The sequence below is a fragment of the Moschus berezovskii genome, chromosome 24 (genome assembly GCF_049115385.1).
Source record: "Moschus berezovskii isolate FMDL1 chromosome 24, NW_MosBer_1.0, whole genome shotgun sequence".
Taxonomy (NCBI): domain Eukaryota; kingdom Metazoa; phylum Chordata; class Mammalia; order Artiodactyla; family Moschidae; genus Moschus; species Moschus berezovskii.
Genome location: NC_142483.1, coordinates 61,922,808 through 61,940,108, shown reverse-complemented (window position 1 = coordinate 61,940,108; position 17,301 = coordinate 61,922,808). Strand labels below are relative to the sequence as shown.

The 17,301-nt window shown below is 45.1% G+C and overlaps 1 protein-coding gene across 3 annotated transcripts in view; it reads left to right on the top strand.

The window, feature by feature from the left end:
* VOPP1 (VOPP1 WW domain binding protein) overlaps positions 1-16,825 on the top strand; it is a 180,155-nt gene extending 163,330 nt beyond the window's left edge. For all 3 annotated transcript variants that reach the window (XM_088831757.1, XM_055414816.2, XM_088831756.1), the window contains one exon: positions 14,379-16,825. In XM_088831757.1, the coding sequence (XP_088687883.1) occupies positions 14,379-14,569 (191 nt within the window). In that variant the 3' untranslated portion in view covers positions 14,570-16,825. The remainder of the gene's footprint in view (positions 1-14,378) is intronic.
* Positions 16,826-17,301: the final 476 nt, after the last annotated feature.

The window sequence follows — 17,301 nt, the reverse complement described above, 5'->3', positions numbered from 1 at the left end:
GAGTATCTCATTAATTTATTGAATACTATATTGAAAAACATTGATTGTCTGGGTACAGAATGGTTGTGAGTGAACCAGTTCTTTATCCTTGTGATCATAGTGCTATCTGGGAACTATGATTTGCTGCCACTACCGAGAATCGTGATAGATCTTATCACATACCACTAGCCCAGAAAAAGATTGAAATTCAAAGTACGGTTTCTGCTGAATTTGTATCACTTTCACTCCATCATAGATTTCAGACCCCAAAGCACAAAGAGGTTGAAAATTAAAGGAAGGAAAAAATATCCCTTATCTTTAAATAGTAATCAAAAGAGCAGGATGTCTATATTTTTTTTTCTTGAGAAAAAAAAAAAAAAACAGATAAGGCATAAACTACTGAAATCAGAACTTAAAGTAGAAACATTACCAACAATTCTACAGAAATAAAAAGGCTTATATGAAAACAACTATAGAGCAAAAAAATATGGGTAAACTAGATAGGACAGCTTTCTAGAAACAAAAACTACCAAGACTAAATTATGAAGAAATAAAAAACTTGAGTAGTCCTGTAACTAGTAAGGAGATTGAATCAGTCATCAGAAAATTCCAAACAAAGTAAAGCCTTGGACCTAATGTCTTCAATAGTAAATTTTACCGAACTTTGAAGAACTAATATCAATCCTCCCCTCCCCGCCCCCACCCCAAATCAAAGAGGTAGGAACATTTCCTAACTCATTCTGTGAGGCCAGCATTATTCAGATACCAAAGCCAGGCAAAGACACTACAAGAAAAAAGAAATTATAGGCCCTTGTCCTTGATCAACATTGATGCAAAAATCCTAAACGAAATAGTAGCAAGCAGAGTTCAGCATTTTAAAGGATTATGCACCAATTTGGATTTTTCCTGGAATTTAAGGATGGTTCAGCATATAAAAATTAAAGTAATACATCATGTCAGCCTAATGAAGGAAAATAATGATTATTCAATTGATGCAGAAAAAGGACTTGACAAAATGAAACACACTTTCATGATCAAAACACTCAGCAAACTAGGAATAGAAAGAAACTACCTCATAAAATCCAGACAGAGATTCATGGCATTGTACAGGATGCGGTGATTGAAACCATCCCCAAGAAAAAGAAATGCAAAATGGTTTCTGAGGAGGCCTTACAAAAGCTGAGAAAAAGGAGATAAGCAAAAGGCAAAAGAGAAATGGAAAGATATTCCCATGTGAATGCAGCATTCCAAAGAATAGCAAGGAGAGATAAGAAAATCTTCATAAATGAACAATGCAAAGAAATAGAGAAAAACAACAGAATGGGAAAGACTAGAGGTTTCTTCAAGAAAATTAGAGATACCAAGGGAATATTTCATGCAAAGATGGGCTCCATAAAGGACAGAAATGCTATGAACCTAAGAGATGCAGAAGAGATTAAGAAGAGGTGTCAAGAATACACAGAACTATACAAAAAAGATCTTCATGACCCAGATAATCACGATGGTGTGATCACTCACCTGGAGCCAGACATCTTGAGCGTGAAGTCAGGTTGGCCTTAGGAAGCATCACTGAACAAAGCTAGTGGAAGTAATGGAATTCCAGCTAGCTATTTCAAATCCTAAAGGATGATGCTGTGAAAAGTGCTGCACTCAATATGCCAGCAAATTTGGAAAACTCAGCAGTGGCCAGAGGATGGGAAAAGGTCAGTTTTCATTCTCCCAAAGAAAGGCAATGCCAAAGAATATTCAAAGTACCACACAATTGCACTCATTTCACACTCAAGCAAAGTAATGCTCAAAATTCTCCAAGGCAGACTTTAACAGTATGTGAACTGAGAACTTCCAGATGTTCAAGCTGGTTTTAGAAAAGGCAGAGTAACCAGAGATCAAATTGCCAACATCTGCTGGATCATAGAAAAAGCAACAGAATTCCAGATAAACATCTATTTCCATTTCATTGACTATGCTAAAGCTTTTGTGTGGATCACAACATACTGGAAAATTCTTAAAGAAATGGGAACACCAGACCACCTTACCTGCCGCCTGAGAAATCTGTATGCAGGTCAAGAAGCAACAGTTAGAACTGCACATGAAACAATGGACTGGTTCCAAATTGGGAATGGAGTATGTCAAGGCTGTATATTGTCACCCTGCTTATTTAACTTCTATGCAAAGTACGTCATGCAAAATTCCAGGCTGGATGAAGCACAAGCTAGAATCAAGATTCCTAGGAGAAATATCAATAAGCTCATATATGCAGATGACACCACCCTATGGCAGAAAGAGAAGAAGAACTAAAGAGCCTCTTGGTGAAGGTGAAAGTGAAATAGGAGAGTGACAAAGCTGGCTTAAAACTCAACATTCAAAAAACAAAGATCATGGGATCCAGTCCTATTACTTAATGGCAAATAGATGGGGAAACAATGGAAATAGTGAAAGACTTTATTTTCTTGGGCTCCAAAATCAGTGCAGATGGTGATTGCAGCCATGAAATTAAAAGATGCTAGCTCCTTGAAAGAAAAGCTGACAAACCTAGACAGCATATTAAAAAGCAGAGACATCCCTTTGCCACCAAAGGTCTGCCTAATCAAAACTATGGTTTTTCCAGTAATCATGTATGGATGTGAGAGTTGGACCATAAAGAAATCAGAGCACTGAAGAACTGATGCTTTTGAACTGTGGTGTTGGATAAGATCTTGAGAGTCCTTTGGGCTGCAAGGAGATCAAACCAGTTAATCCTAAAGGAAATCAATCCTTAATATTTATTGGAAAGACTGATGCTGATGCTGAAGCTCTAATACTTTGGCCACCTGATGCAAAGAGCTGACTCAATGGAGAAGATCCTGATGCTGGGAAATATTGATGGCAGGAGAAGAAGGGGATGACACAGCATGAGACGGTTGGACGGCATCACTAACTCAATAGAGATAAGTTTGAGCAAGCTCCAGGAGATGGTGAAGGACAGGGAAGCCTGGCGCCCATGGGGTCACAAAGAGTCCTGCTAGTGCAGGAGATGCTGATTTGATCCCTGGGTCAAGTTGATCCCCTGGAAGAGGAAATGGCAACCCACTCTAGGATCCTTTTCTGGAAAAATCCCATGGACAGAGGAGCCTGGCAGCCTACAGTCCATGTGGTCGCAAGCAGTCGGACACAACTGAGCACGCGCGCGCACACACACACACACACACACACACACACAAGAATACAGATCAGCCATATAAAAGAATTAAATTCTGCCATTTGTGACAATATAGGAAGACCCTGAAGCAGTATGGTATTTGAAATAAGTCGGATGAAGAAAGACAAATACTATATAATTTCACTCCTGTGAAGTCTAATGAAACAAATGAGCAAACAATAAAACAAAAGCAAAAGTTTAGATACAGAGAGCAGAGTAATGGTTACCAGAGGGGAAGTAGTGTGGGCACAATGGGTGAAGGGGTCCACTGTATGGTGATGGATGGAAACTAGACTTGAGGTCAGTGCCTTGTAGTGCAGGAAGTCCGCTACACATAAACCTTCAAGTTGCGAACTTTCAGAAATGAGAATGTTCATTCTCATGTCCAGTCACACAAGTTATCTCATGTGTCTGGTGTACATTGTCATGTCCATACATCCTCTACAAGTGGTTGTGCTTTTGTGGACTTTACAGTACTGCATATGGTACAGTGGTACAGTATATCCATTTCAAGCCCAGGTTGTCTGGAAGCAACTGGTTTAGTTTTTCAGAAGTAACTGAAGAACCAAAAGGATTCATGACATGGGAAATGGGAAGGGGTTTTCTTTATTTGAGGAGGCACTGTTAGTTTTTGAGGCACGGGACCCAGATGTAATATGGAACATGAAGCTTGCAGTGACCATTCAGAACTCAATCCAGTGCTACCATGTCATCTATGATGAGAAAAAAGAGGTACTGGATCTTTTTCCGAAAGGGTAGGAAGGGTAGGTAGAATTGAATCCAGCAAAGAACCAGACCAATGCCCTCAGCGTCAGGCATGAGTGAGAGTTCAGCTCGCCCTCCGTCTCTTATTGCTGACGACCCCTCAGCGCTGCCTTCTCCCACCTCCTCTCCCTACTCTGGTCAGCTCTTCTTGCCTGTTCACTCAATGCCAGACCCTGTATGCCAGATGTTGTACTGTACTATTGTATTTCTGAAGTTGCGGTACAATTTAAATGTTCTCTGTATTTTTTGTGTTTGTTTCTTATGTATTTTTATGTGAAAAGTATTAATATTTTAAACTTAGTGCAGTACAGTACTATATATCTGATTGTGTTAGTTGGGTACCTGAGCTTGTTGGATTTACGAACAGATTTGACCTACTAATTTACTCTTAGAATGGAACTCCTATGTATGTAGGGGTCTTACTATATAGAAAACATGGAGCTGTGAACATGCTGTTTTGCGTGAACCTAAAATGTCCATCAACTAATCTCAGTTTTAAGTCATTTGTTTATAACCAATAAATATTCTCTCTAGATTTTTTCTTAATTTTTAAAAAGATCACTACTGACTAACTCAGTAGATGCTAGAAAAATGGTGATAAAATTCAATATGCGTTTCTTATCGAAACTCAAAGTACTGATGTAAAGTGTAATATATCTAGCAAAATAAAGCTTTTTCTTAATACAGTGAAGTCTTAGACTATGTATTTGGGGTCATTGGAGGTGAGGACCAAGTTCTAACACATAGCTTAGTGTTACCAGCTATGCCTTGTAAATAGAAACGTTTAGTAATTGTCTAATAAGCTCACTTTGTACTGTCAATCTGCTGCCAACAATACACTTAGTTTAACAGTACAAGTATTGCTATTAAAATTAGGGTATTTACTAACAAAGTTTAACACTGTTCTAGAAATTCTTGGTCAACGCAGTAACATGAAAATATTTATTCATCAGGAAGGAGAAACAGGACTGTCTCTCTTTGTAAACAATGTATCAGTATATATACCTAAAAAAGTCCTGAAGGATGAACTGAAAAATATTTTTAGTAGCTGAGACAATTTTGGAAAATGAATAGACACAACATAAAAAGAAATTAAAAACCAGAAGGCTTAGAAAAGGAAGGGAGCAAGTTATGAAGTGGGGAGATTTATCTATTGATCATGAGAATGTTCTCTGCAAGAATTAGTTCAAGTGTTTTGGCTGCAAAGTAACACACACCCTAATCAGCCAGGTTAAAATCATTTATAAGAGTTACCCCTTGTGACAAAAAAATCACAAAGACAGGGGCTCCTGGTTTACCTCCATGCTTAGCAGCTTGCAGAAGCTCAGGTCCCACACCCCCATGGGCCATCTTTTTGCACTGCTGTCTCCATGTGTCCTGGGCTGCAGGATGACCCCTCAGGGGTTAAGACCCAGCAGTGGCCAGTGCAAGAAGATACGCAGGCAAGTTAGTAATACATAACATTTCTGGCCATCAGCCAAAAATCTATACATTGGAGAAAAGTAGTATATATCTCTGGAGAAGGAAATGGCAACCCACTCCAGTGTTCTTGCCTGGAGAATCCCAGGGACGGGGGAGCCTGGTGGGCTGCTGTCTGTGGGGTCGTACAGAGTCGGACATGACTGAAATGACTTAGCAGCAGCAGCAGTATATATCTCATAGTATCCCAGGTGGCACGAATGGTAAAGAACTCTCCTGCCAGTGCAGGAGATGTAAGAGACACGGGTTCGATCCCTGGGTCGGGAAGATCCTCTGGAGGAGGGCATGGAAACCCACTCCAGTATTCTTGCCTGGAGAATCCCATGGACAGAGGAGCCTGTCACCCTGATACTGCATGTGCATGTATGCTCAGTCGCTTCAGTCATGTCCAACTCTTTGTGACCCTGTGGACTGTAGCCCACCAGGCTCCTCTGTCCATGGGATTCTCCAGGGAAGAATACTGGAGTGGGTTGCCGTGCCCTCCTCCAGGGGATTTCCTGACCCAGGGATCGAACCCTGGGTCTCTTACATTGCAGGCAGATTCTTTACCCTCTGAGCCATCAGGGAAGCAAGTATTACTGTAGAGCTTAAGGATGGGTTTTCTTCATTTCTACACTGTGGTACTATGTCAACCAGGACATGTGAATGCTTTCCCCAAAGTCCAGCCCTTACTTATCTTGGAGTTTCATTTTCTCTCATTTTTTAATCTCTGTTTCAGTTTGCAAATTATTCTCTTTGATAGAGAATAAGATTTGAGGTATTTTTATATTATTTTCTATTTTAAAAAAATTTTTCTTGGAGTATAGTTGATTTACAATGTTGTGTTAGTTTCGGCTGTACAACAAATTGAATCTGTTATACGTGTATCCACTCTTTTTAAGATTCTGTTCCCATATAGGCCATTACAGATTATTAAGTAGAATTCCCTGTGCTAGAGAGGATGTCCTTATCAGTGATCTGTCTTATGTATAGCACCCCAATCTCCCCATTTATCCCTCCCCCTCCCTTACCCACTAGTAACCATGTTTGTTTTCTCCATCTCTAACTCTATTTCTGTTTTGTAAATAATTTTATTTGTATTCTTTTTCTAGATGGTATTTGTCTTTGACTTACTTAGTAGGACAATCTCTGGGTCCATCTGTGTTGCAAATGGCATTATTCTGTTCTTTTTTATGGCTGAAGAGTCAGATATGACTGAACAACTGAACTGAACTGAGTATTCCATTGTGTATATGTAATGCATCTTCTTTATCCCTTCCTCTGCTGATGGACCTTTAGGTTACTTCCATGTCCTGGCTATTGTAAATAATGCTGCCATAAACACTGGGGTGCGTGTATCTTTTTGAATAATGGTTTTCTTTGGGTGTATGCCCAGGAGTGGGATTGCTGATTCATATGCTAGTTGTATTTTTAGCTTTTTAAGGAAGTTCCATTTTGCTCTCCATACTAGATGTACCAATTTACATTCCCGCCAACTGTGCAGGAGGGCTCCCTTTGTTCCATACCCTCTCCAGCATTTATTGTTTTAGAGTGTTTAATGATGTCTATCCTGGCTGATATGAAGTGATACCTAATTATAGTTTTGGTTTGCATTTCTCTAATAATTAGAGATGTTAGCCATCTGTATGTCTTCTTTGGAGAAATGTCTATTTACATCTTCTGGTATTTTTTGACTGGGCTTTTTATATTGAGCTGCATTGTATATTTTAGAGATTAATCCCTCATCTGTTGCTTCATTTGCAAGTATTTTCTCACATTCTGGGGGTTCTCTTTTCATTTTATTTATGGTTTCCTTTGCTGTACAAAAGCTTTTAAGTTAAGTTAGGTCCCATTGCTTTATTTTTGTTTCTATTTTCATTACTGTAGGAAGTGGGTCAAAAAAGATCTTGCTGATATTTATGGCAAAGAGTGTTCTGCCTGTTTTCCATTAAGAGTTTTATCTGGCCTTATATTTAGGTCTTTAAACCATTTTGAGTTTGTTTTTGTGTATGGCATTAGGTAGTGTTCTATTTTTCATTCTTTTACATGTAACTGTCCAGTTTTCCAGTACCACTTATCAAGGAGACTGTCTTTTCTCCATTGTATATTCTTGCCTTCTTTGTCATAGATGACAGGTGCCCATACGTGCCTGGGTTTATCCCTGGACTTCCTATCCTGCTCCGTTGATGAATTATGATTTTAAAATGCTTTGAATTCCAGAGTCATGTGCATGTTTGGGGGAGATTTTTGAAATGATCTCTCTCATCTGTGGCACATACCTGTTCTTACCTGGCCTTCTTTCTCTGTGGTTTTCATACATACAATGATGTCTTCGTCACGCCATCTCCCTGAATGAGTCAAAACTGAGTATGTCTCCTCTCTGTGTCTCTTCTCTGCGAGATCCTGGATGTTCTGCCACATCAGTATATTGTCAGGAGTTCTGCTTTAGCCAAATGAGCAAGCGTAGTGAGCGTCTGGGACACACACACCCTCCGTGCCGGCCGATGACCCCTCTAGCCCGGGAGCCTCATACCACCCTGAGAGAGTGCGGCCGCCACTCCTGCTGTATGTGCCCTCAACCAGTCTTTCTAGCAGTTTCATCGCTGTGTTTGTTCACCTGAGGGTTTATGTTCTTGACAAGTACAAAATTCACCCACCTCCTATTTGTTGTTTCTTTACTATTCTAAGTACCTCTCCATCTCTGTGCTCAGATGTTTTAACCCCACCCTTCCAATTCCCATGTGATGAGACTGTTAACACGACCGTCCAATTAAGTCGGACACACTTGTCATCGTTTCTGATTACCCTCCAGTGTGAGTGACGGTGCTGCACGAATGTTCCAGACATGCCTTCAGTACATCTCTGAGACAAAGACCACAGCCCGAGCCCGCCCCCACGCCCATCGCTTGTGATGGGGAGGTGGACTCATCCCTTCGAACGCTTCTATCCTTGGGGGCAGCAGGTAGGCTTGATGCAGGCTTGCTGGGCGTCAGAAACAGGCATGTCTCACAAAGCTGCCGCAAGTGTTCGGCGTGATGTAGCAGAGGCAAAGTTCAGAGCAGAGGCACCATCCCTCCCTCCTTCCATCGCTTATCTGTCTCATGGATGGGATGTCTGTCACAATGCCAGATGCTGGTTTGGGTTCTAAGAGTTCCCCGGTGAGTTAAATCCTCTCCTCGTGTGCAGAAGTTCAAAGTATGCTACTACACTGTGGTGCCCAATACATGGATTCTTTTCTGAGTGCCAAGAGGACAGCGGTCCTAGTCCAGTCAGGATTGTGGTGAGTCAGCTGTGAGCTGTGATTCTGATCTGAGGCTTGAAAGATAAATGGGAATTAGTCAGATGAGAGGCTGAGGGGGTGGGGAGGGTGGTGTGAAGACGGGCCAAGATTTTGATCGGCATGTTTTAACACTAGGGGCTGCTTTCTGATTAGGGCCTGGAAGAGGTGAGCAGGATACAAGCAGTTGGTTGTTGTTGGCACGACAGTGGGAAACGAGACTGAAATAAGTAAGGACCTGAGGATGGAGGGCTTTTATCCCTAGTACAGGAGCTGAGCTCACAGCCCTGTGAGTGAATTGGTGGCTGTGGTGACATAGGATGTTCAAGTCATGGATGGGAAGATGAGCTGCGTGTCTGCTGGAATGTGTTTGAGAAACCTGTCTAAACCTTGAGAAGCAGCCTGGCTGGAGGAGGTGGATGTAGAAATTTGGGATCTGAGCTCTGATTAAGCTGTGTGAGGCAGGCAGTGTGTGGAGGAGAGAACACTAGAGCCCACTCTGAGCTGAGCTGGTTGTACAGACACAGGGAACAGATGGAGTCACTTAGGAGAGCTGCGGGGACCTGGTGGCCCTGGGCTCGTGAGCCCTGGGCTTGGTCTTTCTCAGGTGATCATCGCCCCTCCTACTTTCCCACTCCATTCTTTATGGCGAGCTGGATTCTTCTGCATCCCAAGAAAAGGTTGGCCTGGCTCAACTCCTCCTCAGTTAGTGGCCAGTGAGCTTGCTGGAGTGGCAGCAGGGTCATTGTGAGGAAAGCTTGGCAGCATCAGTGGAATGGTTCCACTCAGCTGGAGCTGCTGTAATCGGCTAATGTTTGCTGAATCTAGGGTTCCCGCTCAAATCTCACACAGACTGTCAAGGAAGAAAGAGAGGATGGCAGTAAGGAATAAAACGACTTCAGCTCTGTCGAGAAGCACAGTGTGGTTGGGATAGAGTGCAGCCCAGTGCAGCCTGGCTGGCGACAGCCCTGAACTAAGCCCTCAGTCCTGGGATGCTGCTTAGAATGCAGGTCTGTGTGTCCCCAGCCTTCCGTTGTCTGCTGTTCCTCTCCAGCTGGAGGGAGGTCCATTTCATCACCCTGCTGTGAGAACATGTCACTGTGGAAAGAGCCTGGGCTTCACAGGACAGTACTCGGTTCATTTCTGGTGCCTCCACATAGTAGCTGTGTGACCTTGGCAAGTTATGTCTTGCTGAGCTTCAGTGTCTTCAAGAATATGGATGCAATAGCAATACCCTCGCTGTGCCCACACCACGCCCTTCCTATGTGACAGAGGTGCGATGCAGACTGGCATTAACACTTGAGAAGACAGCCGGGCGACTGTGTGGCTGAAGTTGTTTTACTCATATCTCCTGATCCTTTCCTCTGTCTCTGACTCTGCTTCTTCACAGAGTCTCTATTTTCTTTCTCTAACTAAACCATCTACCATAAGCCTTCAGAATGTAAGGGCTAGTTCTCTTCCCCCACATTCCGCCCCCTGTAAGTTAGAGGGATGGTCCTGGTGTCCCGCTGGCTCCTGACCTTCACTTTTATGTCCTTACAGTCCCAAGAATCCCAAACCACACACTGAATCCCAAACCAACTGGTTCTTCCACTCTCCAACACTATTTTGCCACCATCTGTGACCATCTCTTCTTTGAGGACTTGGGAATCTGTCTGCTCAAATCACCGACCCCCGTGGCCTGCAGTGCACAGGCCACCTGTGTGAGCAGCTGCGCCTCCTTCACACAGGGATCCGTGCGTCCCTGTGCTGCTGCTCTGAGTTGCTGCCTGTGGCTCCTCTGCCCATTTGATGGAAAATACTAGGTGCCCTCCTGTGTGCCAAGCTCTTTGCTAGACAGTGGGGTTCAAATGTTGAACCAGGCATATAAGGTCCCTACCTTCATTGAGCTTATATTCTCCCTAGAAATCCACTCTTTACTTTATTTCTGTCCCTAACTCTATAAACATGTTCAAGCACTTCCTGTCCTTAAAAATACTTCTGTCTTGAGAATATACAAAGGGGAAAAGACAGTCTCTTCCATAAGTGGTGCTGGGAAAACTAGCACCACTAGTAAACATGTAAAAGAATGCAATTAGAATATGTTCTCATACCATATATAAAAATAAACTCAAAATGGATTAAAGACCTAATCATACAACTCTTGGAAAAGAACGTAAAGCAGGACAGTCTTTGACATAAATCACAGCAAAACATTGTTTTGAATCTGTCTCCTAAGGCAAAGGAAACAGAAGCAGAAATAAACAAAAGGGATAGCATCAAACTAAAATGCTTTTAACAGTGAAGAAAAACCATCATCAAAACAAAAAGGCAATCTTCTGAATGGGAGAGAATAGTTGCAAATCATATATCTGATAAGGGGTTAATATCCAAAATATATAAAGAGCTCATACAACTCAAACAAGTAACCAGACAACCTGATTTTAAAAGGGCAGAGGATCTGAATAGACATTTTTCCAAAAAAGATATGCAGATGGCCAGGAGGCACATGAAAAGATGCTCAACATCAGCAGTCACCAGAGAAATGCAAATCAAAGCCACCCTGAGATATCATCTCACACCTGTCAGAATGGCTAAGTTGACAAGGATGTGGAGGAAAGAGAACCTTGTTCACTATTGGTGGGAATATAAATTGGTGCAGCCACTATGGAGAACAGCATGGAGGTTCCTCAAAAAACTAAAAATAGAGATTCCACATGACCTTGCAGTTCTTTTGCTGGGTAAACATCCAAAGAAAATGAAAACACTAACTTGAAAAGTACCTGTATCCCAATATTCTGTGTACAGTAACCAAAATATGGAATTGACCTAAGTGTCCATCAACAAATGAATGACTAAGAAGCCTGGCAAGTGTGTGTACACACACAATATGGGCTGTTACTCAGCCATAAAAAAAAATGAATGAAATTTTGCCATTTGTAACAACATGGATAGACCTGGAGAATATTATGCTTCATGAAGTAAGTCAGAGAAAGACAAATACTGTATGTTATTACTTGTATGTGGAATCCAAAAGTAAAACAAATGAATGAATGTAACAAAACAGAAGCAGACTCACAGACATAGATAACAAACTAGTGCCTCCCAGTAGGGAGAGGGACAGAGGGAGGGGCAAGGTAGGGGAGGCGATTAAGAGGAACAAACTGTCTAAAAAAATTAACAATAAGGATGTACTGTACAGCACAATGAAATATAGCCATTATTTTGTAATAACATTAAACGGAGTATAATTTGTAAAAATTTCAAATCACTGTGTTGTACACTTGAAACCCAATATAACCTTTAAATCAACTACACATGCGTGCTTCCCTGGTTGCTCAGACTATAAAGAATCCGCCTGCAATGCAGGAGACCATGGTTTGATCCCTGGGTTCGGAAGATCCCCTGGAGGAGGGCATGGCAACCTACTCCAGTATTCTTGCCTGGAGAATCCCATGGACAGAGGAGCATGGCAGGCTATAGTCCGTGGGGTCGCAAAGAGTCAGACATGATTGAGCGACTAAGTACAGCACATGCATGCATGCTAAGTCACTTCAGGCGTGTCTGACTCTTTGCGACTTACAGACCGCCCCAGGGAATCGCTCCAACCCAGGGATTGAACCTGCATCTCTTAAGTCTACTGCATTAGCAGGCAGATTCTTTACCACTAGTGCCACGTGGAAAGCCCTAAATCAACTATATCTTAATTTAAAACAGTTTTTTAAAGAATAAAAGAAACACACCTGCCCTTGTCCTGCACCCCTTTAGCCAACACCCATCCCCTCTCTGGTCTTTGCCCCTTACTGGAGCAGCACTCTGCCCCTGCAGCCGGGCCTCTGTGCCAGCCCCCCGTGCCGAGACTACTGGCAGGAAGTCTGAGGGTCCTCTTTGGGCAGCGCATGCAGTGCCGCTCGTCCTGCCCTCTCCTCCTCCTCCTGGTGACGAAGCTCCTGCCTCACCGCTCCACTTTGCTCCCAGCCTCCGCTCAGTCTCCTCACCCACCTGAACCTCCTGTGTCTCTCCTCTCAGGAGTGTTGGTCCTCTCCTCGGAAGCCCTCTGGCCCCCTCCACACGCTCTTCCTTGGGTAGTTTTGGCCACAGCCGTGTCTCTGCTGCCGCTCCCATACCAAAGGTTCCCAGAGCCGCTTGGACTCCTGCAGGCCCTGCCCTCTGTCCCCTCTTCAACACTGGAAGCCAGGGCCTTCCTAGGCAGGCCTCTGCTCCCCATGGTCTTCACATTCAGCTGGTCCCCGGTCCTTGGGTACGCCTCCTGAACCCCTCGTTCTCCCCTCATTTCTTGTCTCATTTTCAAAGGTCTTGTTGTGTCTCTCCTGGACTATTAGCCTCTCTTTTTTATCTTTAACTTTTTATTTGTATAAAATATACAGAGATTCAAAGATGAATAAACTATCTCTGCCTTTGAGAAGGGGGCGGTCCTGGCTAGTCATGGGCTTGTGAACAAACACATCTCCTGGCAACAGGAAGACGCGCCACTAGAAGCCTGTCTGAGAGGAGGAGCGGGTCGAAGTCCCTCTGCGGCTGATGCGCTCCTCCTGACACCTCGAATGCCTCTTTGCCTGCACGTTTCTGTCCTGTGCTGTCCGTCAGCACATTTGTAGATTTCCAAGACATCCTGCACACTTGGGCATCTTTCCAGGAATCTGACCTTTATTCAGTTAAACTGTAACAGAGGAAGATTTGCACAAAAAAGACCCCACATAATATACAGGCAGACACTGCCTCTCTGGTGCCCAAGCATCCCCTGGGTTGATGAGGCGTAACGCAGATACATCTGTTTCACTCGTGAACTTAGCTAAGCCCACGAAAAGCACGGAGACCATGGTTTCTTTCTTGATTATTTATTTAGTCAGTATTCTATCACATTATCAACATGATCAGAGAATGCAGATCCAGGAAATAGGCTCCACACAGCAGCTCAGGTATCTCTACTGTTAAACGAGAGTTGGGGCTAGATAGCCCTCTTGTCACCGTCTATGCGCTCTCGCCCCCCGTGTCCTGTGCCCTGGCCTATAGCAGGGGTCAGCCTGCACCTACAGCCTCTCCCTGAGACAAGGGAGCAGCATTTTTCTGCAGCATCCAGGGCAGGGCAGGGCAGGGCCCACAGACCTGTCCACGCACCCCACTGAGTTCAGGCCCCTAGGTTGTCTCCCTGTCTGGGAATTTGGTTCACCTGGATGACAGGCGCTCTGCCCTGAGTAAATGTTACCCAGCAGGTGTGAGCAGAGCTCATACTTCAGCACACTGCTCTCAGATACTTTGTGGAGGTGCCTGTGATGCTTCTAGCCGAGAGCTGGGAATCCCAGGTCCTCTTCTCAGTTCTAAGTTGGCTTACCTTTCTGTATCCTGGCTTTCCAGGCTCTCAGGGATGCTGGGCCGCCTGTGTTGATAATTTTTTGGTGCGTGTCCCCAAGTGTTGGTAGAGCTCCTCTGGTTGTCCCTCGGTTGTGGGTTGGCCTCCACCGCGCCTGACTCCGCTATCATCCCTCCATCACTCGGGCACCCTCGTGGACTGAGGTGCTTTCTGGCCGTCTGCCCTGTGAAGAAGCCACTCCAGGAGCTTGGGCCAGCATCTCACCTTTGCTTCTCACCTGCACCCTGGTGCCCTCCTGTGTCTGGGCTTGTTGGCCCGCGATACACATCCGCTAAGTGCATGACCAGGGCAGTGGTCTTCACCAGCGTGCCTGGCCAGGCCGTGCTCTCATCTGCTTGTTTGTCTTTCAGGAGCCCAGCCGCTGGGGCTGCCGTATTACACCGACCCCGGAGGATCGGGGATGAATCCTGCTGGGAACCCCGTGGCGATGGCTTTCCAGGTCCAGCCCAACTCATCCCAGGGAAGCACAGCCTACCCACCGCCCCCTTCCTACTGCAACACGCCCCCACCCCCATATGAGCAGGTGGTGAAGACCAAGTAGCCGGGAGCTGCCAGCACCTGCCTGCATGACGTGGCCGGGAGGCAGGACAGGGCTGTCGCTCACCTCCCTGCTCCGTCTCTGCTCACTTCCAGGAAAGGTCTATGAGCCACTGAGGGCGAGTTCCTCTCTGATGCCTTCCAAGCACAGCTTCCCCCCAAGCGTCCTTGGAGGAAACATTTCAATCCACCCCATGTCTCCTCTGGCGCTTCTGTCTCCAGTCATCTGCGCTCCGGCTGAGCGGGCAGTCCTGAGGTGCCCCTCTAAGCTGGCTGCCCAGGCCCGCAGCGGGGACACCCCGGCGGAAGGCCAGGCGGTGCGGGTGAGTGCATGGGGCCGTGACGGCGCCCGCAGCCCAGGCACCCCGCACACGGCAGGCTGCTGGCTGAAACAGGCCCTGCAGAGCCAGCAGTCTCCTCTTCCAAAAATGATGGCAGGGCACAGCCTGTGAGCCCCCTCTTCCCCTTCGCTTCCTGAAGAGCAGAGCACTGCCCTTGGTACCGCCAGGGCTGGGAGAGCACTGGGTGTGTTGCACCTCAGGGAGACAGAGCTCTAGAATCAGGCCAAGTTGATGTCTGTAGTTCCCCAAAAATCACTAAGGGGAGGTGTTTAAATTCATGGGAAATTGCCTCCTGCCTCAAACTGGACATTGCGTTTCATGAGCTCTTGGTCTGACCTGGGGGGAAAATGGGGCTGTTTTCAGTGCATCTGGGGAAGGTGGTGTGGAGTTGTGCCCTGAGGTCATACTCGGAGTTTTTCCTGGGTGTCAACAGCTCTCTGGCCTGTGATCACAGCCAGGCATCTCTGCACCCTCCCCTGAGGCAGGCCTGACAGTGCATAGTGATGGACACTTTCAAAGCAGAGAGGTACATCCGGCTGGGAAGCCACGTCGGCCCCTGGAGAGAAGTGTCCCAGCGGAGCACAGCCAATGGCTTGAGCCTGGGTGGGCAAGCCTGGGCCCTGGCTGACTGATCTCAGCAGGTGTATGCCAGGCTCTGCAGAGGAGGCGCTTGCTAAGAAAAAGACAGGAACACAAAACCCTGGGACTGCAAATAGATCTCTTCCAAAAGGACGAATAGATTTCACTGACGAGTTAATCAAAATTAGAATAAAGATGTGGTTGGAAATGCAAACCTGGCTCAGAAACCTCTCTGGCCCTCAAATCACAGGTAGTCCTGGATTCTTAGGAGACTGGAGTTCTGCTCCTCTACATAGGTTACACCCACCATCGTGTACTTAAACCCAGATTGAGACCTGATGGGTCGTGTATAGGAAGGGCAAAGCATCGTAGCAGAGACATGTGTGTGTAGTAATGAGGTGGGGGTGGGGGTGGGGGTAGGGAGCTTATTTTTGAAATGAACTAATCAGAGCCTCTTGAGAGGTTGTCAGTCATTGAACTTGAGCATCAGGACATCTCACTAGAGTGATTCTGAGTGTTTTCATTCCCCACACCTTGTCTCCCTGTCCCTGCTCTGCTGGAGTAGGAGTGAGGAGTCAGGATGGAGAATCTGGGAGCCTCCCCAGGGATTCCATGGGACACTTTTGGAGCCAGATGGACATTTTGAAAATAGTCTGAACATAGATGCTGCTGCCGGTGCTTTTGACCACCGAGCATGACCTCTGAACTCCTGTCCCCAGCTTCAGTCCCTCCCCACACTCAAGTCCTTGATATGAATAAGACAACATTGCACAACCTTTGCTGTTTACAAGCCGGGGTAACTACGCGGATCCGGACGTTTCTCTTCCTCCAGGCCACTCGTCCGGCATTTTCAGCTCCGGCTTCTTCCTTTACAGCTGATGAGGAAGCATCCCATATTGGAGTTGGTGCAGCTACTTAGGCACCCAAATGTCCACGATGAAATTCTGTTTGAGGGTTTTTTTTTTTTATAGCAAATGATCTTAAGAGACTGGATGATTTAGGTAGCACTCAACTATTTTATATTCATGCTTGTGTGAGATAAACTTTGTTTTCCCTTGAACCATGGTGAGAACCCACTCAGTGGTCAGTGTGTGTGGAAATTCCTTTCACAGTGATATTTCCTGCCCACTGTTTCCCCATGCTGTCGGTGGACAGTGCCCACTGCTTGGAGCCAGTCCAAGCCAACTTCTGATGTGTGAAGTCCCACAGAGTCTGTGGCTAGGTGTGAACTGGGAGTAGATCTGTGCATGCTTTTCCTCTTGTAACACTTGGCTCATTTGTCTTTTTGTTCTTTTGATAGGGTCATGTTTCCTATGTTGCACAATAAAAATAATTTTGGGTGTGTGCCTTTGACTGTTTTGCGGGGGAATAGCAACGAGGGCAGAGATGAAGTTTCTCAAGCACAGACAGCAGACTGAGGTTGGCTGAGTGGGGGTGGAGTAGGTGGGGGTGCGCCCAGTCTCAGTAGAACTGGAGATAATATGCTTTCCGAGAATATGAGGAACTTTTGTTTCACCAACACATTAAAAAAAACCTAGCTTAGGAAAAAATATCTGAGGTAAATAGGAAGACAGAAGCCTTAATTACATAGCTGGTACTGGTATTAATTATCTGGGGGGCTGCCTGTGCTCTGTATAGGTAAGGGAGCCTTGATTTTTAAATCCAACTCTATTTGGTCAGAAACTATTTCTTTCACAGATCTATGGCTACTACAGTTAGGCTGTATTTCAGATGAATTACTAGCAGATAATATTTATCAAGAAGTGTTTCATAATTTACTGTCTTAAAACAGAACAGGAAATTAGGTAGAAGACTT